We start from the raw sequence: 23153 nt of genomic DNA on the forward strand, positions 1-23153 counted from the left end.
AATTCTGAGTTTATTTTTGTTCGGTGATGTGTTGATTAAGTTTCATTTTTAGGGATATGGCACACACTTGATGAATCATTTAAAGGAATACCACATTAAGCACAATATCCTGTACTTCCTGACATATGCAGACGAATATGCCATTGGATACTTTAAGAAGCAGGTGAGTACCTATGTTCTACCTTGTTACTGCGCATCGTGTGAGTCGTAGGCAGTCGAGCTGAAAAATTGTAGGCTTTCATTTGCTGTAAGCTAAACCGACTTTACTGTTTTTTTTCCTTATACACAAAAACAATAAACCCTTGCTGTCTTTTTGAATTTTAGAATACACATATGTATATCAGTATTTTAAAACTGTTTCTTTGTTGCTGTAAAGTAATCAAAACCTCTCAGCTATGAATCCGACTTCCTTTATTCATGCTGCTTTATTATAATAGCGCTGGTCTTCTACTGACAGCCTGAACAGATCCTGTTTGTTACAGTGTTCAAGCAGATGCCCTGCTGGCTTTATACAATAAGATTTTAATCAATAGGTTTCAAACAGTGGTTTTCTTGCAAGATATATGCAGTGGTATAAATCTCATACCTACTGTGATTTTTGTTTAAATATATATGATAAGCTATTCAGGATTCCAGCATGATGCTGCCATTTCTGTTCTACATCTTTACTGATTTTTTTTTAATCCTGTAGACTAATATATAATTAAATGGTATGTGGATTTCTTTTCATTCTTATGGGACACCTTTTACACTGGGTTTAGGTGGATGAGCTGGAGTCTGCGCACCACACAGTAAAGTTTCTTCTCCCAGCAGCCCAGGCTCCCTCTCCCCTATACCCCACCCCATCCTCGGACCAGTTTTTGTTTGGTGGCTGCAAGAAGCGGGCATTGTTTTACAGGGGCTGCTTTTGGGCAGCCTTAATGTAGTTTCTTTGATTTTATTGAGCAGGCAGCGAGTCAGCGTTCTATAGGACGCCTTCACTGCCGCTCCAACAATCCCCAGCATCGGTGGCCGCAGGTCTGGAGAATGGGTCAGTGACTGCAGCTGGCCTACACAGCGCACACCAGAGCCACAGTCCGGTCTCATTGGGGAGCACGTAAGGCGACTCCATGTTAACAGGGAGCCTCACGCATGGTGGTTGTCACTGCCGATGAGTGAGACCAACGGCGGTATCGGCAGTGGGGACTCAGGTTGTCTCCTCATCCCCACTAGACTACCAGGGCAGGTTATTGGCAGCAAGGCACTACATTAATGGCACTCATTACCCTGGGGTACATGCCAGAAGGGGGTATGCAGGCTTTCCCTGTTAGCCCCTCCCCACACCTTTTGGTGCTCTTACTCCTGCAGGCTTCCCGCCGCAGGGCTTTCTCCTCCCTCAAAGAGACACTGAGCAGCCATTTACCACATTGCCTGCCACAACACCTCACCAGAGAGAAGCACGGGCTCAATGTCTTCCTGTATAATTCACTCTTAACTGATCAGGTTATACTGTACATACAGCTCCTTCCTCCCCTGTTGGGTTTGGATTGTTGAGCATTTCTGCACATTGGTTTCATTGCATTGAATGTTCTGTGTGCAAGTTATAACTGTGTAACCTGCATTCTTCCAGTTTATTTTTCTGCTAATAACTTTTTTCTACTTCAGGGTCCATAGGGTATCCACAGGATACCTTGGGGTATAGGTGTGACGTCAGCCATCGGGCACCATAGAGTTAAGCTTTCAGCCTCCCAGGATGCACTAGGGTCCCCCTCCTATACCCCGCCCCCGAGCCAAGGCACCCCAGTTTAGTTTGGTGCCTGGCCGGAGTCGGGTGCACCTGTTGGAGTGGGGGCTAAGAAGAGCCCCTGAAGCTTTCCTGTATGCAGCTGTGGCTGCACATCTGGATGTACAGCATGGACAGTCAGTCCTGACATCCATGCTGTCTTCCCTACACCCCCGCCGGTACCAGAACGCCGGTACCGATCCGGGGATGCTGGTGAGCATCTGGGGTCACAGCTAGCGGTGACCCCAGATGTTCCGGACCATGGCCGGATTCAAGGGGGACAGCAAGCTAAGCAGCAGGGTCCCGCGGTGGGTCCCCGCTGTTACATGGTCCAGAGTCCCCAGGCAGGGGGCTCCCTGGGGACTGGCTGCAGCGTGGAGCCAGGTAAGAACCTGCGCTTCCACTACCCCCCTGGGACAGCGGACCGCAGCAGAGTGGTAGCGCTGCGGCGTCCCGGGGGTTAAATGCATGCCAGGGGGACGCACCTTCCCTGCCGCACAGCCGGCGCCTCCCCCGCTGCACACAGCCCGCTCTGCACTCTGCCGACTGGCCCTGTGGCAGTGCTCCTCCCCCAGGCCAGCCTCCTCTCTGCTCCTCGGCGGCCATCTTCCTTGAACGCATGGTGAACGCTGCTGGAAGCCTGGAAGGGAGCATCTTGGTCTGGGTCCCCCCGCATACCTCTCCTCCGCTGTGGTCAGGTCTGTGTATGCAGCGCTGTGTCCTACCAGACCCTGTGTCTGCGTAGTTGAGTGATCAGCGCTGGTTAGTGCAGGAATTGATTTTCTTTGCATTGTATGTGACTGTGCTAGCACTGCTGCCTGTATCTTCTATTCTGACTGTCAGCTTTATTACTGTCCCTGTTCTTTCTGCTAAGCCCTTCGGTGCGGTGCTGCAGGGTGGTCTCTCACCTCTTTAAAATACAATTGGTGAGAGGGGTCACATATTTAGTACCATCATGTCTGAAAGTGATTTTCCTCTCCGGCTACAGTGTACGACGTGTAAAGTACCTGTAGCGGAGGGGGAGGGTAGCGCGGAGGGCCTCTGCTGGCAGTTTGTCAATGGCGCGGACTCTTACGGTTACAGCACCGGTACAGGAGCCGTCCTGGGCTTGTTTCGCTCAGGCGCTTTCAACCTTAGTGGGCCAGTTAGCTCTGCAGCCCGCGTTTACACAGATGGGTTTGTCCCAGCAGTCAGTGGTGTCGTCACCCATGCAGGGTTTCCCAAGACAATTGGTGGTACCCCGCAGTCTCCCTATTTCCCCTCTCCCGGTTTCTCAGGAGCCGGCGTGGGTTAACTCCCTGACGAGTTCTGTACAGCACTTGTCGGATGTGTTGCAGGGGGAGACTGTGATGCGGCCACATAAACGGCCGGTGGCGTCTGTCGGCTCCTTATGAGGATGACGAAGGGATGTCTGATGATGGGGAGATTCTGGATCCTTACGATCAGGAACCTCTCCATACTTATTCGGGCAGTCCGCACAGCCTTGGTGATTGAGGACGAAGTTCCCCCGGCTGCTAAATCCAAGTATGTCTTTTTTAAGGATGTGAAGGGTGACGCCACAGTCTTTCCTCTTTCGGGTCAGTTAATGGACCATTTAGAGGAGGCGTGGAAACAGCCTGGCAAGCGATACCAGCCGCAGAGGCGCCTGGCGGTGGCCTATCCGTTCGCGGATAATTATTTTGCTAAGTGGGAATCCCCTCCACAGGTGGATTCTCATGTGACACGTCTTGTCCGTAGTGCCACATTGCCGATGCCATCCATGTCCTCCCTTAAGGATGCTACGGACCGCAAGGTGGAGATCTGCCTGAAGTCCGCTTATTCTCTCGCGGCGGGGGGGGGCAGCGCGGCCGGCTATGGCCATTTGCTGGGTTGCCAGAGCGATGGAGCGCTGGGCGGATTCATTGGAGGCGTCCTTTGATTCCGACTGTCCGGCTGAACAAACGGAGTTGATTGGTAATCTCCGTGATTCGGCCACATATATCAACGAGGCGGCCTTAGACATTAGTACACTGGTGTCTCGAATTTCTTCAGCAGCGGTGGCTGCTCGTCGCACCTTGTGGTTGCGATCCTGGAAGGCGGACGCTGACTCCAAAAAGGGTTTGGAGGCGTTGCCCTTTAACGGAGAAGTTCTCTTCGGTCCAGATCTGGAGAAGATTGTGGCCACGCTGGCGACAGCCAAATCGGCATGTCTCCCGTCGGCCGCGGCTCCTTCTGGTTCAGGACCATCGTCCTTTCGGTCTTATAGGGCCCAGGGCAGGCCCAAACAACAGTCTTTTCCCCGACAGGCTGGTCCCAAAAAATCGGCCAAGCCCCGGAAGCAGGCATGGAGTACCAGACGTCCGGCCCCTAAGCCTGATGACAAGCCTGCGGCCTCCCGTTGGGGGATCCCAAAGTGGGAGGCCGCCTGCTGCAGTTCGCCAGGTGTTGGTCGGTCACCACGACAGACACTTGGGTTCTCGAGGTGGTCTCCCACGGGTACGCCCTCTCTTTCCGGCACAGACCCCCGGCTCGATTCTTCACCACGGGTCTACCATCAGACCGGAACAAGGCCACGGAGCTGCGGAAGGTCTTGCACACTATGCTCCAGGCTGGAGTTATAGTGCCTGTTCCATTCTACCAGAGGGGCTAGGGTTTCTATTCAATTCTTTTTTTGGTGCAGAAACCCAATGGGTCATATCGTCCGATTCTCAACCTCAAAGCTCTCAACAAGTCTTTGCGGGTGCCGAAGTTTCGGATGGAGACCCTACGGTCCCTCATTCTGGCGCTGGAACCTGGGGACTACATGGTGTCATTGGACATACAGGACGCTTACCTGCGTGTCCCTATTCTTTTGCGCCATCAACAGTTCCTCAGGTTTGCAATTCGCAGCGACCACTTTCAGTTTCGGGCGTTACCTTTTGGTCTGGCGACAGCACCGCGTGTGTTCACCTAGGTGATGGTGGTCATGGCGGCTTCTCTGCGGCTGCAGGGAGTCCGCATGTTGCCGTACTTGGATGACCTGTTATTAGTGGCAGGATCTCCAGAGCTCCTTCTACGCCACTTGGACCTGACCATTGCGCTGCTGCAACGGCACAGCTGGTTAATCAACTGGCAGAAGTCCACTCTAATCCCGTCTCGCCGGATTCTGCACCTCGGAGCCTTATTAGACTCGGGACAGCAAAGGATCTTCGTGACGGAGGAAAAGATCTCTGCTTTACAGTCGAGGGTGCGCAGTTGTCTGCACAGCCGCCGGGTGTCTCTACACTCGGCGATGAGGTTACTGGGCTCCATGGTGTCGGTGTTCGACATGGTGGAATATGCCCAGTTTCACTCCAGACCTCTGTAGCACCTGATCCTGTCCAAGTGGAACGGGCTGCCTCAATCTCTAAATTCCCAGACGATAGTGCTCACCCCGGAGGTTCGCCTGTCCCTTGCCTGGTGGTTGCAGACGACCCATCTCAACAAGGGACGTCCGTTCTGGGTACCAAATTGGGTCCTGTTGACAACGGACGCCAGTCTTCGGGGCTGGAAAGCAGTTTCGGGTCCACACTTGTTCCAGGGCAGGTGGACGCCTACAGAAGCGGAGCTTCCAATAAATATCTCGGAACTCCGTGCGGTCTTCAATGCTCTCCAGCAGTCACATCGGGTTCTCCAGGGTCGTCCGGTGCAGGTCCAGGCGGACAACGCTACCACCGTGGCCTACATAAATCGGCAAGGAGGAACCCGAAGTCGGGCGGCTCTCGTAGAGGTGTCTCGGATCCTGGTATGGGCGGAGCGCAATCTTCCGGCCATATCAGCGGTCTTCATCCCGGGAGTGCTAAATTGGGAGGCGGACTTTCTAAGTCGCCAGGACGTTCATCCGGGGGAATGGTCCCTGCACCCGGACGTTTTTCACCTGCTGGTGGACAGGTGGGGTCTTCCAGAGATCGACCTCATGGCGTCTCGGCACAACAATAAGTTGCCGGTGTACGGGTCTCGCACAACAGACGAAGAGGCGTCTCTGGTGGATGCTCTGTCCGTCCGGTGGACGTTCCGGTTCTCATACCTGTTTCCTCCGGTTTCCCTTCTTCCACGGGTGATCCGGAAATTCAAACAGGAAGGAGGGACGCTCCTGTTGATAGTTCCCGCGTGGCCCAGACGGCACTGGTTCTCAGACCTTCAGGGTCTGTCCGTGGACAGTCCTCTGCGGTTGCCGCTACGACCGGACCTTCTGTCGCAGGGTCCTTGTCTTCACCCGGACCTGGCTCGGCTGTCTTTGACGGCGTGGCTGTTGAGACAGCCATGTTGAGGTCCAGGGGGTTTTCCAGCTCTGTGGTGCGTACCATGTTGCGAGCTCGGAAACCGTCGTCCGCGAGGATATACCATCGCGTGTGGCATACGTTCTTCCAATGGTGTCGGCCGAGAGGTTATGCACCGCGGGAGTTTCGTCTGTCTAGGATACTTGCCTTCCTACAAGCGGGACTAGATCATGGGCTTCGCCTTGCTTCTTTGAAGGTACAGGTTTCGGCCCTGTCTGTCTGGTTTCACCGTAGGATTGCTACAATCCCGGATGTGCGCACCTTTATGCAAGGTGTTCTCCGCATTCAGCCACCCTTTGTTCCACCTGTGGCGCCTTGGGATTTGGCTGTGGTCCTGAGGGCTCTCCAGGGACCGCCGTTTGAACACTGGGCTCAGTGGATCTTAAATGGCTAACAGCTAAGACTGTTTTCCTTCTGGCCATAGCTTCGGCCAGACGTGTTTCTGATTTAGGGGCTCTTTCTTGTAGACCCCCTTTCTTGATTTTTCATGGGAACAGGGCAGTGCTCCGCACTAGGCCTGAATTTCTTCCCAAAGTTGTTTCCCAATTTCATGTTAACGAGGAAATAGTTGTTCCGGCCTTTAACTCACCTGGACTTTCAGTGGGTGAGGCCACTTTGGATGTTGTGCGGGCCTTAAGGACTTATGTTGACCGCACTTCTTCGTTTAGGAAGTCTGACGCCTTGTTTGTCCTCTATGGCTTCCGTAAAAAGGGTTGGCCTGCTTCAAAGCAAACTTTGGCAGCCTGGATCCGTATGGCTATTTCTGAAGCTTATCTTCATGAAGGTCTGCCGGTTCCTCCTTCTCTGAAGGCTCATTCCACTAGGTCTGTGGTCCTTCGTGGGCAGCTCGACGTGGTGCCTCTGCAGTCCAGATCTGCAAGGCTGCTACGTGGTCCTCTGTCCATACCTTCGTGAGGTATTACAGGTTTGACACCTTTGCCTCTCAGGATGCTTCCTTCGGGCGGCGGATTCTCCTTTCAGCACAGGAGCGTCCCCACCCTTAAAGGATACTGCTTTGGGACATCCCCAAGGTATCCTGTGGATACCCTATGGACCCTGAAGTAGAAAATATGAGATATGGTAAGAACTTACCTTTGTTATCTCTATTTCTACGAAGTCCATAGGGTTCCACAGGACTCCCGCCCTTTGTTCTGGTCACCGGTTTTTCCGTCTCCCTCTGGTGAGAGTGATTCTTGTGTGTATCCAGATCTTCTTTCTCTCTCTTCCTTCTCCTCCTCCGGCCTATGGCTTGGTAACTAACTGAGGTGCCTTGGCTCGGGGGCGGGGTATAGGAGGGGGACCCTAGTGCATCCTGGGAGGCTGAAAGCTTAACTCTATGGTGCCCGATGACTGACGTCACACCTATACCCCAAGGTATCCTGTGGAACCCTATGGACTTCGTAGAAATAGAGATAACAAAGGTAAGTTCTTACCATATCTCATATTTTTCTTATGCTTTTTTGAATAGATAATTGTTACACTTGGGTGAACACAGATTTGTTTATTGGCATTCACACACATATTTTTTATATAGCCCCACTTATTTATAGATTTGTGATGATTTAATATTTATTGCATTATTTATTTATCGCACACCACCGTTTTGACAACTTGTGTGTGTTTCACAGCAGGAGGTCCCTTCAGCCATAGCTTCCAGTCAGGAACCGGCATGGTTTCAGAGTTAATATTGCTGTTCATTACTAAGCTGGCAGCCCCCGGACCCTACCCTCCTGCTAGTCTATCCACTGGTCTGGGCCTGGTCCCCAGTCTTCCAGTCTCCTGCCTGCTCAGGGTGTTTCGCAGCCTTCTGCCGCAGAACCACCATGGGTCCAATTGTTCGATCAGTTGGAGCAGGTTTAGCGCAGGTGTCGGCATCTCTCCAACAGATGCTAGACGAGGACCGGCCATCCAAGCTCAAGCCTAACAGAGGGGACCGCTCTACACCCCTCTCTCTGCTTTTGATTCTGACTCTGAGGTTTCCTCCGATCATGAGGATAATGTCTCCATTACCTCAGATATTGAGAACTTCTCTATCCCGGAGGACTCCATACCACAAGTGAATGTTGAGTCCCTGATCAAGCCAGTTAAATCTGCACTGTTGATCAAGGACTCGAAGCAGGCATCTAAGCCAGATGCCCTGGTATTTAAACGTCATGAAAAAGTGCTGCACAGTTACCTTCTACTGCTAAACTTGAAGACCTCCTTTATAGAGACATGGGCTTACCCTAACAAGTGCTTCCAAGTCTCCAAGCACATTACTGCTTTTTAGCCACTACCTGCTGCGGATAGAGCCAAAAGGGAGTCTTCCCCTCTGGTAGATACTTGCATCACCCGGCTAGTCCAATCCTCTACCCTTCCTATCCCTAATACGGCTTACTTTAAGGATCCCACAGATATGAAGCTGGAGACCTTCCTTAAGGCGGTTTATTCCAATGCTGGTGCTATTACACACCCAGCCCTTGCGTCCGCCTGCTCTTCCCTTTTCGATGAAGGTTCATTTTTGCCCACAGTTGGACAAGGTTGTGGCTATGGTAGTGGCGTCCGAAACTGCTTTCCTTCCTTCTGCGACGGCCCCCAGGTCGCACACTTCAAATTCCTTATTATCCTATGTGGGTGACACTGGGTTAAGTGGATTGCACTACAGAAGTAGGCGCTAGAAGACTAATCTGATTGGCTCCACCCCCATACGTAACCCTTCCTGAAGCCTCGGTTATTTTCTAGTGTTGTATAGTGAAGCACTATGTTTCCTTAAAGTTTGCTTTATTTATCTAGGGCTCCTAGAGTGTTAACGAAGATAATGGCTCACATGGTAGCCTTACTCAGAAAAAAGGGTGTTATCATTCCATATTTGCATGACCTGTTGGTAAAAGCAGGTTCAGCGTCTATGCTGATGCAGCATTTGGAGGTGGTCAAGGAAACATTGGAATCCCACGGGTGGATAATCAATCATCCAAATTACAATCTCATACCATCTCAACGGATGATCTTTTTAGGTCGTCTTAGACTCGCTGAACACGTGTATCGATCATCCTTAAGTAAAGGTTCAGGATCTACAGTCTTTCGTCGGGACTGTAATTCAGCTTCCACAGGTTTCTATTCTCAGGGAAGATGGTGGCATCATTTGAGACAGTTCCATTCATGCCCTCTGCAGGTCAAGATCCTGGCCCATTGGGTCCTAAAAGGATCTTTGTTTGGACAAGCAGTTTTTTTGCTTGTCGCCTCAGATACTGAAATCTCTCGAGTTGTGGCTGCAACCTCAGAACTTGACCAGGGGTAATTATGTCTAGATTTGGGTTTGGACCTTTGTCACCACTGACGCCAATTTGATTGGTTGGGGCGAGGTGATTCTCGGCCTTCAGTTTCAGGGCCACTGATCCAGGTCCGAGGCAGGACTCCCAATCAACATTCTGGAACTAATGGCTGTCAGATTGACTCTTCTGCAGGCTCAGGGCGTCCTGCACAAGATGCCAATTTGTATTCAGTTGGACAATACCACTATGGTGGCGTATATTAGTAGCCAATGATGCACTCAAAGTTGCCAGGCTTTGTTGGAGTTAGCTCAGATCTATTCTTGGGCAACAGTCTGATTATGGGAAGCAATCGGGACGCCGACTGCCTAAATACCGGCAGCCGGCTTCCCGACTGTCTTATCCCAGCATGGGTGAAATGCCGGGCGTCTAGATGTAGACGCCCGCATTTCCCAGACGCCGGGTGACCGGCGCCCGGCATCACGATCGTAGTGATGCCTGGTCGCCGCGAGCGGACAGCCGCGGGGGGGGGGAGGTTAGGTTTAGGGCTCCCGGGGGGACTTAGGGTTAGGCACCCCCCCGGGAGGGTTAGGGCGAGGCTAGGGGGGAGGGAGGGTTAGGGTTAGGCACCACCGGGGGGGGACTTAGGGTTAGGCACCCCCCCGGGGGACTTAGGTTTAGGCAGCGGGTAAGGGGGTGGTTAGGGTTAGGCACTTAGAGGGGGGATTAGGGTTAGGCACTTGGGGGGGGAAGTTAGGGTTAGGCACCCCTAAGGAGGGTTAGGGGGATAGGTTAGGTTAGTACATACTTGCCTATCCACGATCGGGATTTCCAGCGCTGTCTGGCTTCCGCTGCTTCGCACTCTGCTCCTGTAGGGCTGCCGCTGACAGGAATCGAACCGCCGGCCATGCGGCCAGCGGTATATCATACCCATTCCCTGATTGTATTGGCCATCCACATTCCAGGGGTTGAGTGCTTGAATGCAGACTTTCTAAGTCGTCACTCAGTGCACCCAGGGGAGTGGGAACTCCATCAGATTTTTCAGGCTATCGCAAACCATTGGGGTATGTCCAACCTGATGGCTTCTCGTCTCAACAAGAAGTTGCCAATTTACAGAGCAAGATCCAGGGACTCTCAGGCAACTTTGGTGGACGCTCTTTCGGATCCGTGGTTCTTTAGTCTGGGGTATCTTTTTCCTACTCTGTCCATACTGGCCAGCGTGCTTCTGAAAATTCAGCGATCAGCCACATTGAGCATGGTAATTTTCTCTGCATGGTCTTCTGGCCGACCCTCCATGGCATTTTCCCCTCAGAATATCTACTTTGCCAAGGGCGATGTCTTCACTTGAAATTGTCTCAACTAACTTTGACTGCGTAGCTCTTGAGACCAAGATCTTTAGAGCACGGGGGTTTTCGAGACCAGTGGTTTCTACTATGCTTCTGGCTGTGAACGCTGTCATCTTTCGGCCCGTTTTTCCGACTTGTCTTTTTTTACAAGAGAGATTGTCAAAAGGTCTCCTAACTACTTTTCCGGGTTCTTTTTCTTAGTCTTCTGATTCCTCGCTCCATCGTTTAGATGTGGTGAGAGTTTTACGGATTTACATTCATCGTACCTCTGCCTTACGCCATACTGATTCTCTTATGGTGCTGGTGGATGCTCCGAAGTGTGGTTGGCCAGCCTCCAAGCGTTCTTTTGCTAGATGCGTCACTGCAGCTATTCGCCAGGCATATCTGTCCTCAGATGTCAGTTCCTACTTCACTCAAGGCCCATTCAACAAGGGCGGTTGGTGCATCTTGGGCGGTTCGCCGTGGTTCTTTAGTAGAATAATTGTGCACCGCGGCAACCTGGTCTTCTGTGCATAGGTTTACCAGGTTATATAGTTTTCAGACTTTTGGTTATGACGAGGCTAGTGTTGGCCGTCGTGTTTTGCGTTCGGCCTTGCCGGTCGAGGTTCCCCCCCCCCCCCCCCTGTTAGGCTTGCTTTGGGAAGTCCCAGCGTTCGCTAGCAGTGTCACCCAGACCGGATGATAAGGAAACTGGATATTTCATGTACTCACTGTAAAATCCTATCCTTGTCATCCATTCGGGGGACACTGCGGTCCCTCCCTTTTAAGTCATCTTACTGTTTTTCGGTTTATAGTTTTATTGTAGTACAACTTATTTTGTCCAAGCAGCTTTGTTAGAAAATAACTGGCTCCACCCTCCTATATAACCCCTCCTGCTTCCCTCAAACCTCAATCAGATTAGTATTCTAGTGCCTACTCATGTGGTCCAACCTACTTAACCCAGCGTCAGCTAGCAGCGTCACCCAGATGGATGACAAGGAAATGATTTTACTTTAAAAAATCTAATTTTTCACTCCTTTTCGTCTGCAGGGTTAAGACCAAGGGTCAGTCTTACTCCAGGTTCTATGGTTCTTCCATCATGGGCTCCAAGTCCAGAGGAAAACAGACCTGGTCCACCAGACATCCTGCTACCAAGCCGACTGACAAACTTGCTGCATGATGGGGTGAGCCTCTATCTGGGAGACCCCAGCATGGGAGGGCAGCTTCTGCTTTTCTTTGATACATGGGTGGCGACAACGACGAACGCCTGGGTAAGAGGGCAGCTTCCGCTTTTCTCTGATGCATGGTTGGGACACTACAAGGAATGCCTGTGTAAGAGGGGTGGTTTCCCTAGGCCCAAACCTTTCTGCAGCGTCCTCCAGCCCAATTTCTTTTTTTTTTTACGGTCCTTCTAGTAGATCCAGGAAAAGCAGGAGCACGGAGGGAGTCAATCTGCTCCCTTCTGGTCTCCAAGGTCATCATCCCAATTCCTCTGTCCCAGAAGGGTACTGGTTTCTATGCCAACCTCTACTTGGTTCAAAAGCCGGATGCCTTGTTCTGACTCAACCTGAAGTCGCTCAACAGATACCTCCGGGTTCCAAAGTTCCGCGTAGAGTTTCTGTGCTCCATCATTCAGGCTCTGGAACCAGGGGACTTCATGGCCTTCCTAGCTATCCAGGAAGCCTATTTACATATTCCCATCAGGTTCTGTCACCAGCACTACTTCAGGTTTGCGGTACAGGAGAAACACTTAAAATTTTAAATATTCTGGAGCTCAGAGCGGTTTTCAGAGCTCTTTGCCTAGCACAGCCACTCCAGCGTTGTCCGGTCAGGGTGCAGACAGCACGACACCCGTCGCCTACATAAACCAGCAGTGGATGAGTCGCATTCTTAGGTAGAACGTCATCTTCCGACTGTCAGCGGTCTACATCCCCGGGGTCCAAAATTGGGAGGCAGACTTTCTCAGCAGCCAGGACGTTCACTCGAGTGATTTGGCCCTACATCCTGATGTCTTTCAGCTCCTGGTTTTCCGCTGGGGTCTGCCAGACATCAACATGATGGTGTCTCAACACAACCACGCACCAGGGATCCAGGAGCCCTTCTGGTGGATGCCCTAGCAAGTCGGTGGACTTTCCCACTCATGTACATATTCCCTTCATTCTCAATGATTCCACGGATCATCCACAAATTTAAGTTACAGGACGGCACCGTGATCCTCATGGCTCCAGATTGGCCGCAAAGAGCTTGGTACGCTGATCTTCTGGGCCTCCATTGACTGTCCACTGTGTCTTCCTCTCCAGACAGAATCTGTCTCTGGTCCCATGCTTCCAACTGGATCTGGTCTGCCTCGCTTTGACAGGGTGGTTCTTGAGACAAACTGAGAACTAAGGGGTTTTCATGGCCGGTCATTCGTATCATACTTAATGATCTGAAGCCTTCATCTGCCAGGATTTGGCGAACATACAATGACCTGGTGTTCGCCTCGAGGCTTCAATCCAAGATCTTTCTGGCTATTGCGAGTTCTGTCTTTCTTAAAGGCTGGTTGGGATTTGGGCCTCCACCTTGCTTCGTTAAAGGTACAGGTGTTTTTGGATGTATGGACTTTCCTACAGGGTGTCCTCCACGTGCAACCTCCACTTGTTCCTCCTGTGGCTCTGTGGAACTTATCTTTTAGTCGTCTTCCTTTTGAGCTCTTGGACACAGTAGATATTTGTTGGCTTAGGTGGACTGTCTTGCGCCTCACCATCAAATTGAGCCGAAGAGTTGACTTGAGTGCATTGTCTTGTTCCTCCCCATTTTTTATTTTTCAATCAGAACGGGCTATCCTTCAGACATGGTTGGACTACCTCCCTAAGCTAGTTTCCAGGTGTTGCATCAACCAGGAGATTTTGGTCCCTTCATTCCAAGTACTGGACTCTTCTCTGGAGCTGACCTCCTTGGATACAGTGAGGGCCCTCCAGATTTATGTAGATAGGACTAGACGGATTCCCTCTTTGTCCTGTATGACTTTCATAAACTGGGCTGGCCAGCTACTAAACAGACTTTGGTCAAATGACTGTCAGGCTTATGTTGAGGCAGCCCTTCCTGTCCCTGCCACGGTGCAAGCTCATTCTACTCGGTCATTGGGCACTTGGCAGGTAGACATGGTGCCTCTGCAGGGCAGCTTTGTAAAGCAGCCATTTGGTCTTGTGCCCATACATTCCTCTGGTTCTATTAGTCTGATACCTTCGCCTCTGTGGATGCAGCTTTTGGGTGAAGGGTTCTCAGCACAGCCCAGGAGCATCCCCTCCCAGTGTAAAGCCCGTGTCCCCTATGGATGAGAGAGAAAAGGAGATTTATGTACTTGTTAAATAATTTTCTTAGAACCCAAAGGGCGCCAATGCTGACACACCTGACTTGTGGGGATTTTGCACTGTTGCCTGTTCCCCTTTTAACCTCCACTGTGTGTTTGAACTGAGCTTGTGTCATCTTCATTCTCCTTCTTCTTGCTACTTGCTTGGGGCTTATTAACTTAACTGGTCCCTGGGGCTGGGGGTGAGGTATAGGGGAGGGGGAGCCCTGGGCTGCTGGGTGAAGAAACTTAACGACTCCATATCATCCACCTATACCCAATGCAAAGCCTGTGTCCCCTATGAATTCCAAGAAAAGGATTTAACAGGTAAGAACATAAATCAGAAAGAAAAAATAGGTGCGCAACTAAGTCAATGATAGAGCTAAATTGTCTACCGAGCAGCTACGCTGGGTGGAACCTAGTAGACAATATATAAACAGTTTAATATACAATTGTTACAAGCAATGGAAAATAATAAACATAGTTTCAATGTGCAAATATGCTGGCAATGAAATGAAGCTGATCAATAGATGACAAAGTCTCTCCACTTTGTCATCTATTGATCAGCGGACATAAATCTCCTTATTTGGTTGAACCAACTTTTTACCGTGTTTCGCTTTGCTTACCGTAACCTTTTCTGTTTTCGTCCAACCTATTATTATTCTCCTGTATTTTCCGTGTAGGGGTTTTCAAAGGACATCAAAGTTCCAAAGAGTCGTTACCTGGGTTATATCAAAGATTATGAAGGTGCCACCCTGATGGAGTGCGAGCTCAACCCTCGCATTCCCTATACAGAGCTTTCCCACATCATCAAGAAACAAAAGGAGGTTTGAGCATCAAGCTAATTTATTTCTGCAGTTAGGATCCCCTTTATTCATAGTTATGGCACACTGTGTTATTGAAGTGATGCTGGCACTGAGGGTTTGCTTTCACACCGGCTCTTATTCATTGGCATCATGATTAGTCGCTTAAACAACATGGTAGACCATTTCATTGTCAGGATGATTCATTGTTTTGTAGTCCTGAGCATACCAAGTCTCTCAGCTTGTGCCTTTTGCTGTGATCTAGTGTGCAAATTGGTACCTATTAAACCTTTTCCAGTTAATCACAAATTAATACATTCAATAAAGCATATCTATTAGAGGTACAGGTTATCTAAGCCTGCTTTACATTATACAAGCTATTACAAAATGTGTAGTAAAAACATTCTTATAATTAATTCCAAGGAACTTAGGCCCTGATTCATAGCCGCTCGCTCCCAGCATATGCAAATACAGCGCACGCCCAGCAAGGCAGGCGATCGCATGGCAAGGCATTAGCATGCCATTATGTCTTGGCGTGTGATCACTTTGTGTATGCAGATGCCCAACAGCCATTCATAAGACGCCCACTTGCGCAGGTCATCTCCTGGAAGTGCATGAAATCATTGGTACATCGAGCACCATTGGATGTGCTCGCAGCGCTTGAGGTTAACTATACCTTGCCGCAAGCACTGTGATCACTTCAGTGTAAAATACAACCAGGTGACGTGTACTATAACGCTGCCTCTTAATTATGCACGCCTCTGAAATGGCGTTAAGATTCTCAGTCACGCCTGCGTTCACACCTCCACTCCCTCGTTTATAATGTCCAGCCCCTGTTACCACCCACAAACGACTTGACCTGTCACTCCTTCAGCTGGGCTGTCTATGCTGGGCGAGCGAGTACTTCCTGATCGCTCGCACTAGTTCACGCATGCGCACATTGCAAAACGTTGCTCGCTACGAGCGAACGCTTGCTAGCGAACGTGGTCTGAATCAGTCCCTTAGACTACAATGCTATCGTGTAACGTGCCCTTAATTTGTTTAATTGTTTGATAATTGCTTATTTCCACATTCAATGCAGATCATTAAGAAATTGATTGAACGCAGGCAGGCTCAGATCCGCAAAGTATATCCTGGGCTTACTTGTTTCAAGGAGGGTGTGCGACAGATTCCAGTGGAATGTATCCCAGGCATACGTAAGTTTTTGATTGTGAGCAAACATTGTCGGAGATGCCATTTATTGTTTGATGCTATTGGTGGATGCTTCGTTAGAGGTCATAGTATTGCAGCAACACTGGTTGCTTTTTATTTCAGGAGAAACTGGGTGGAAACCATCTTGCAAAGAAAAAGGGTGAGTATGAATAACAGCACTCAATCTCAATGGAAATATCACCTGCTTTCTCTTAATGATCCATGCCATTATTATCTGTATCCCAGATGAAGATAGTGCATGCTCTTAACACTCATTCAGCAATAGACTGGCTCTTCTTATCCCTTCCTCAAACTTATTCTTTTAACAGTTCATGATATTCAAAATAATAGGTAGTCTTACTAAATACCTTTTTTAAAAAAAAAAGATTCCATAAGATGAGCCTTTTTTTCCAATATCTGCATCTCCTTTCCTGTCAAAAAGAGGAATTTTGTACTCACCGTAAAATCCAGGAATCCGTCTGGAAGAACACTGCTATACTCTGGGTTTAGAGGAAAGGCTCAGGAGTAGACACTAAATAGTTAACTTACAAGAAAAATAGAAAACGTTCCACAGGCGCTGTCACAATATTCAGTTTTCCTCTATTTCTTCCTTGAAGTAGTGTTTCTCAGGTAAAGAAAATTATATAGAAAACAATCAAGCTTCAACAGAAGAAAGGTTCGTAATCTAAATGGAATGATCGTCAGGGGGACTCTCCTATATAAGGTGCTCTATATGCCTGTAACAATTTCTGGAGTTACTTCATCTGGATTGAAGTACTACAACAGGTAAACGCTCTTTAGATCTTATTTCAGGGGTAAGTCTAGTATAGCCATGTGAGTCCAGGTGTTTTAAGGACTCACATGGCTATAGTGGACTTACCCCTGAAGTAAGATCTAAGGAGCGTTTTCCTGTTGTAGTACTTCAATCCGGATGAAGTAACTCCATACGCTACCAGAGGGAGTACTAGCTGTGGAATATGTTTTATGTTTGATTCCTAAATAAATGTTTTAAATGAAAATGGTCAGGAATCCTTTATTCAGAGTCCATCTATAAGAACGTATCTGTATGATACATTGGGCGATATAAAGAAACCTGTTGGGGAACATCAATACCTGGTCCCAGGTGAGTTTATTCCCTACAGGGAGAATTTGCATCTTAGCCAGAGGGAACTGATAATTAAAGGTGGTGGAGAAAAGCAAATAAATTGTTACAGGCATATAGGGCACCTTATATAGGCGAGTCCCCCTGACGATCATTCCATTTATATTACGAACCTTTCTTCTGTTGAAGCTTGATTGTTTTCTATATTTTTTTTCTTTACTTGAGAAACACTATTTCAAGGAAGAAATAGAGGAAAATTTAATATTGTGACAGCGCCTGTGAAACGTTTTCTATTTTTCTTGTATATTTGGAGGAGTGGTGCTCCTCAACGTGTACTGGGCTGCAGTCACAGGGCGCAGGCAGTTTTAAACTTTGTATATTTACTAAATGAAAGCCCGAAATCCTCTAAACACTCCCATCATCAGAGGACCTTCAGTATTTTTGTATCTAACAAAGCCCAAAGAAAGCCTTAGAGGGGAGAGGAGGGGGAAAGGGGGTGCATACTCTAGCAAGCCATGCGTAATAATTGGAGATCAAAACTCTGCGTCTCTGGCAGAAAATTGCGAGATCTGAACAGATGCGAGACACCATATCTTAAACTCTCAGCTCAAGGAATGAAAGGCCTTACGGAAACTAGTACCAGCCTGTAAATAGAAAACTGTCCAATAGCTGTGGTGAACCATTGTGCTATGCCTTGCTCAGAAGCCGGTCAGCGCCTTCCGTTGGCTTCCAATAGTACATGAGACTCAGTCCTGCAAACAGCCAAAGTACAGTTGAGGTAGATACGCAAGTCATGTACCACCATGAGAACAGTAGATTGGTGGAAACAGAGGAATCAGACTGCTGAGATCAGTCAGGACAATGTCCTGGTGCAGTTAAAACCTTGGCACCACACAGTACCACCTTGTCACGATGGAAAAACCCCAGAAAGACTTAAAACACTGGGCTGTAAAATCAGATACCCATTTGGTTGAAGCAACAACCCACCATAAAGACTTTCTAGGAAGGAAGCGCTGCTCCACAAACTTAAGAATCAAATGCTGCCATCTGAAGAGATGTAAAGTTCAAAAAGGAACAGGAGAGACACAAGGAAGCTGAATGTGAACCACACCCTTCAAAAATGACTGCTCATCAGGGCTTTAGGGCATCCCATTCTAGAAAAAACAAACTAGGCTAATATCTGAACCCTCAAAGAGGAAAGATGAAGACCCTGATTCAAGCCTACTTGTGGAAAAGGGAAAGGTAGTGTGGTAGCAGGAATTGGAAGGCTGGACACTCCTGTTTTCACACCTTTCGACCCCAATAGGAATGTGAACAGTAGCTGGCTGACATGCAATAAGCATAGTCTGGACCACTGTCCCTGAAAACCCTGGCCTTTAGGATCTGGGCCTCAAGGTATAGGTTGGAAAAGCTAACCGAATCAACAAAACCGAGCTTTGGCACAGAAGTTCTTCTCCGGTAAACTGATGCCAGTCTGGTACTAACGACCTGGCACGAAAAGCTGCATGCATATGTGACCAGGTAGATCTAGGCAGGGAATGGGGACCGGTCTTGCTGATGCACATGATCACGCTCTCCCAGAGGCAATGTTGGACTGTATACTAATGGGCCTGCCATACAAGATCCATTAAACCTAGATCAGAGCAGTTGGAACTAGCATGTATAGGACAAATGACTCCAGACCAAGAATAGCATCCTCCAAAGACACTCTCCCAATGGAAGATCAACAGGATGGAATTTCCAACCCCAAAGTCCGAGCAGTGTACAAAGTGCCAGCCAGAAAGGACTTGAAGGTACGTGACTTTGACATTCTAAGATGCGAGGATGCCACCAGACCAGGGTGCACCTATGAGTTGCTTTATGGACACTACGTGAAGCCCCCAACGGAAGCTGGTGTTTAGCAACTGCAAAGTGAGGCTAGCGTCTGAGAGAGTGCGAGCATTAACCTCCGCCTTCTGGAGAGCCTCTAACCTAATTGGAGGTAGCAAATTGCTGAAAAGTATTGCAAACCTGCGACTCACCTGAACCTTGCTAGCTGCCGTCATAGGTGCCCAAACCTCCTGGACATCAAAGTCTGATGGCCAAGAGAAGCAGCCAATCAACACCATGGTTGACCAGAAATGGACCTAACCCTGTTAGTCCACCCCACTGGATACAAAACGTATTCCTCAGCATGAGAGAGTTTTTCAGCCAAGTTCTCTGAGACCTACAAGCGTCCACTGGATCCTAGCCACCAGAGCCTGTCACAGACGGTGATCAGGGATAGTCTGTGGCTGTCTACTTATATGATGCCTCGGGCTCCCGGGAAGTGCTATAAGGGACCCATCAGACTCTGGAGAGCATAACTTATGCAGGCCATATATCTACAGCCCGATTTTCCCCGTTCTGCTGACTACAATCAGCGATCAAAAACCCAAATCCGCACACATTGATCTGTCAGGAATCGGAAAAATTCAACATGTTAAAAATCCCTGACTCAGTGATTTCCAAATATTTTTGGGCAGTATTCAGGGAATCAAGATTATCGAACATGTTAGATTTCTCTGATCCCCAGGTGTTGGCAGAACGGGGAATTGTCTCGATACAGCCTATATTTATGGGTCCCATAACGACTCTGTGCACACACAGTTCCGTTAAGGGTGACTGGGGCTCCATCATAATAAAATCTAAATAATAAAGGTCAGAAAGTAAAAGGACTCTTCCCTACAGCTTCTCCATGCCTATGCTGGAGGCCGTAAATAAAAACTAAAGGTCCAGTGAAGGTGGTAGGGCTTACAGGGGACGCAGATTTTCAGTTGGTTAACTATTTTGTTTCTGCTCCTGAGCCTCCCATGTAAACACAGTCTAGCAGTGTGCTCCAGATAGGATGTAAGCGTAAATCCCACAGACTAAACGTCTCTTTCCTGTGTGCTTGATTTGTCGTCATTCCTAACTTAAGAGGACCTTTTAGCCCCGAAAATCACTAGGGACCTGTGGGCATCACTGATATTTTTGACCGACACTCATGAGACATTTGTTCCTAGTGAATGGATTGTCAGAAATGTAATGAGTGTTGATTAATTTTTACAGAATAGCTGCCAACACTGTGTGGAAAAAAAATAATACACTTTGTACAAAGAAAAGATACAGGCGCACGCACACCTCTATACGAAATTGAAGATTTCACTCAGCACTGTCTTTAAAAACTCAAATTAACGTGGAGGAGAAATTGAGTTTTTAAGACCCTGCACTGAGTGAAATCTACATTTTCATATATATGTCTAAATTCTGTAAGTGTCAATGGGTACATTTCGCATAGCTGCAGTGTTCAGATGCCCTGTTTTTCTTTTTTCACTTTATTATAATCTATATCTAGATTTTATTTATTTTTTTGTCATACAGTTCAGTACATTGATTTTAGTTTTTTACTTCACGATTTGCTCATAAGAGCATAGAAAAGTAGTCACCTAATCATAACACCAGTTCCCAGATACTTTTACATTTTGCTGCAATATTGTACTGTGACTAATGTAGACAATGTTCTTTGCTATCACTAGATTATATTCTATTTCAAAGTCCAAATGATATTTTCTTATTTTAATTTTACAGGAAAGAAATTAAAGATCCAGACCAGTTGTATAATGTCCTGAAGAATTTGCTAGCACAGATAAAGGTAATGAACTGCATTGGTCTGTAGTTTTAGTGTATGTACTAACAAGGGAGCCATTTTATGGGTCAAACTAATCGTGACCTATCAATTTAAAAGGAATTGATGCCTTAGACCAGGGCTGGGGAACCTTTTTTTCTACCAAGGGCCATTGTGATATTTTTAAAATCACACTGTGCTCCCCCTTCCCACATGTCACCCACACTGTGCTCCCCCTTCCCACATGTTGCCCACACTGTGCTCCCCCCTCCAACACTTAACTGTACCAACGCTGAAAGGAAAAGTCATCCAGGGCCATCTTCATTCTTCTGATACTTAGAGGGGTATTCAATATGAAACGTCACTTCACTGTCGAAGTTAACGTTACATATCAGAGTTTTTACCTGCGTTAAAGTATCGGGCGCGCTCCCGCTTATCCCCGTATTCAATATTAAATTAACGAAAACGGGAAACTCCGAAGTTGGATTTGCGTAAAGTTACGAATTTTTCTTTAAAAAAATTGTAAGATCCCCCTAAAGTTGTAAAAACATGGGGGATCACTATGGGTACCCCCGTTTTAGCCTTTAATTGAAAGTCGGGGATTTAAATAGCCGCAGCAGGTGTTTTTTTCCCGACATTGAAGAAGTGATGCAGAAGAGCACTTAGGTGATTTTTTTCATTTTTTTTAAGTGGTCCCATCAAATTTGGGGTACATGAAAATGGGTACTAGCATATTTTTATGTCCCTAAAGTAAGTTTTTAAAAATTCTGCATTTGTGCACCTGCTGCTATAATTCTATTCTAGAAAACACCTGCCGCATACTTGCAGAATAGCCCTGAACCTATTTCCCTATTTTTAAACACTTTTTTTTCCCATTTTTTTTTTTGTCACCCCAATTTTTAAATAAATTTTTTGGGGTGTCCCTATTTTTTTTTAAAACTTTTTTTGATACAGTTCTTTTTTAAATGTCATTCCCAAGGGTGCAGGCTATTTTTATTAAGCCTGCACCCCTAAACCCCAATTCTGCACTTTTTTTCGACACCTATTCAATGGTGAAAAGTTATCCCCGTTTTTTATCAAAGACTTTTCAAAACTGCGATAAGTCTTTGAAATTGAATACGGTGTAAAAGTCAAACCTGCGATAATTACGTCTAAAGTGCGATATTAACGCAAAAATGATGTTATCGCTCCCATATTGAATACCCCTGTGAGTCTGCATGCCTGACACTGGCTGCCAGGGTCCCTGGAGAAGCTGAACACCGAAATGACTTTGGGGGCGGAGCTTCCTGATGACTCATCGGCTCTCAGCCAGTGATAAGAGGAGACTGAAGTGACTGTCTGCTTCAAGCTCCTCAGATCACTGGCTTAAATATCCCAAGGAGTCATCGGGTAGCTGGGCTCCGTCCCCACCCCAGTGCTGCTCTACTCAGCTTCTCCAAAGCAGACGGCAGCAGAAGATGCTGATGCTATTCTATCTAGATTGCTTTTATACAGGGCCAGGTCTTGCATGTGTGCGGCTGCAGGTAGGAGCGGGCTGGCCTGATAAAAGGATTCTGCCGGCCGTATACGGCCCGAGGGCTGGAGGTTCCCCATCCCTGCCTTAGACCATTAAATGACTGAGTTGATTGCATTAATGGTGTATATGTATTGGTTCAGCCAACAAAATGGTTGCCTCCATGGTTTGTATCATGGCAGGTGGTACACTACATATGTAAGATGTCATATAATGTTTCTGTAGGTGGTTGGTGTGATTTCAGGATAATAAAGTGTACCTTTTGTGATTCTTGGTCTGTTTTGTTTTAAATAGTTTTAATTCTTGTTTTGTAGTTGCCAAATTACAAGCTTTTTTTTTTTTCTCACATTTAAAACTTTAACTGCACCTTTTCAAAGAGATCAGATCTCCGTACATAGTAACGCTGTATACATTGCTTTGTTTTTTAAATTTAAGGTTGTAACTTTTTCTTTATACTCCATCTTTTGTTTTTCTCTTGACATAATGTGTTAACTACTGTATCTGTGGAAGTGACTTTTCAGTTGTGGAAATGCATTGTTCACACTGCTCCCTTTTGTGATGTATAAAGCAAATATGTCTGATTTTAGACACACCCAAGTGCTTGGCCTTTCATGGAACCTGTGAAGAAATCTGAAGCCCCAGATTACTATGAAGTTATTCGGTTTCCAATTGGTGAGGTTCCTGTGTTCCATACAATTGTATGTATGTATATAGATAGATATATATATAAGATATATAGATGGATAGATAGATAGATAGATAGATCCTTTAAGTCCTGTAAATTGCGAGGTGGGGCCTCCATAGCTTGGACATGTTTTTCCAGCATATTTCACAGATGCTCAGTCGGATTGAGATCTGGGCAATTTGGAGGCCATGTCAACACCTTGATCTCTTCGTCATGTTCCTCAAACCATTCCTAAACAAGTTTGCAGTGTGGTAGGATGAATTATCCTGCTGTAAGAGGCTACTGCCATCA

General features: G+C 47.6%; 1 protein-coding gene across 1 annotated transcript in view; it reads left to right on the forward strand.

The window, feature by feature from the left end:
• The window catches only part of KAT2A (lysine acetyltransferase 2A), an 85832-nt gene that overhangs the window by 48855 nt on the left and 13824 nt on the right, over positions 1-23153 (forward strand). Inside the window, exons 12-17 of the mRNA XM_088442467.1 lie at positions 53-163; positions 14627-14770; positions 15828-15942; positions 16061-16097; positions 20628-20691; positions 22765-22849. Of these exons, the coding sequence (XP_088298593.1) occupies positions 53-163; positions 14627-14770; positions 15828-15942; positions 16061-16097; positions 20628-20691; positions 22765-22849 (556 nt within the window). The remainder of the gene's footprint in view (positions 1-52; positions 164-14626; positions 14771-15827; positions 15943-16060; positions 16098-20627; positions 20692-22764; positions 22850-23153) is intronic.

Source organism: Taudactylus pleione, unplaced genomic scaffold, assembly GCF_031769625.1.
Source record: "Taudactylus pleione unplaced genomic scaffold, aTauple2 ptg000018l, whole genome shotgun sequence".
NCBI classification, from domain to species: Eukaryota; Metazoa; Chordata; class Amphibia; order Anura; family Myobatrachidae; genus Taudactylus; species Taudactylus pleione.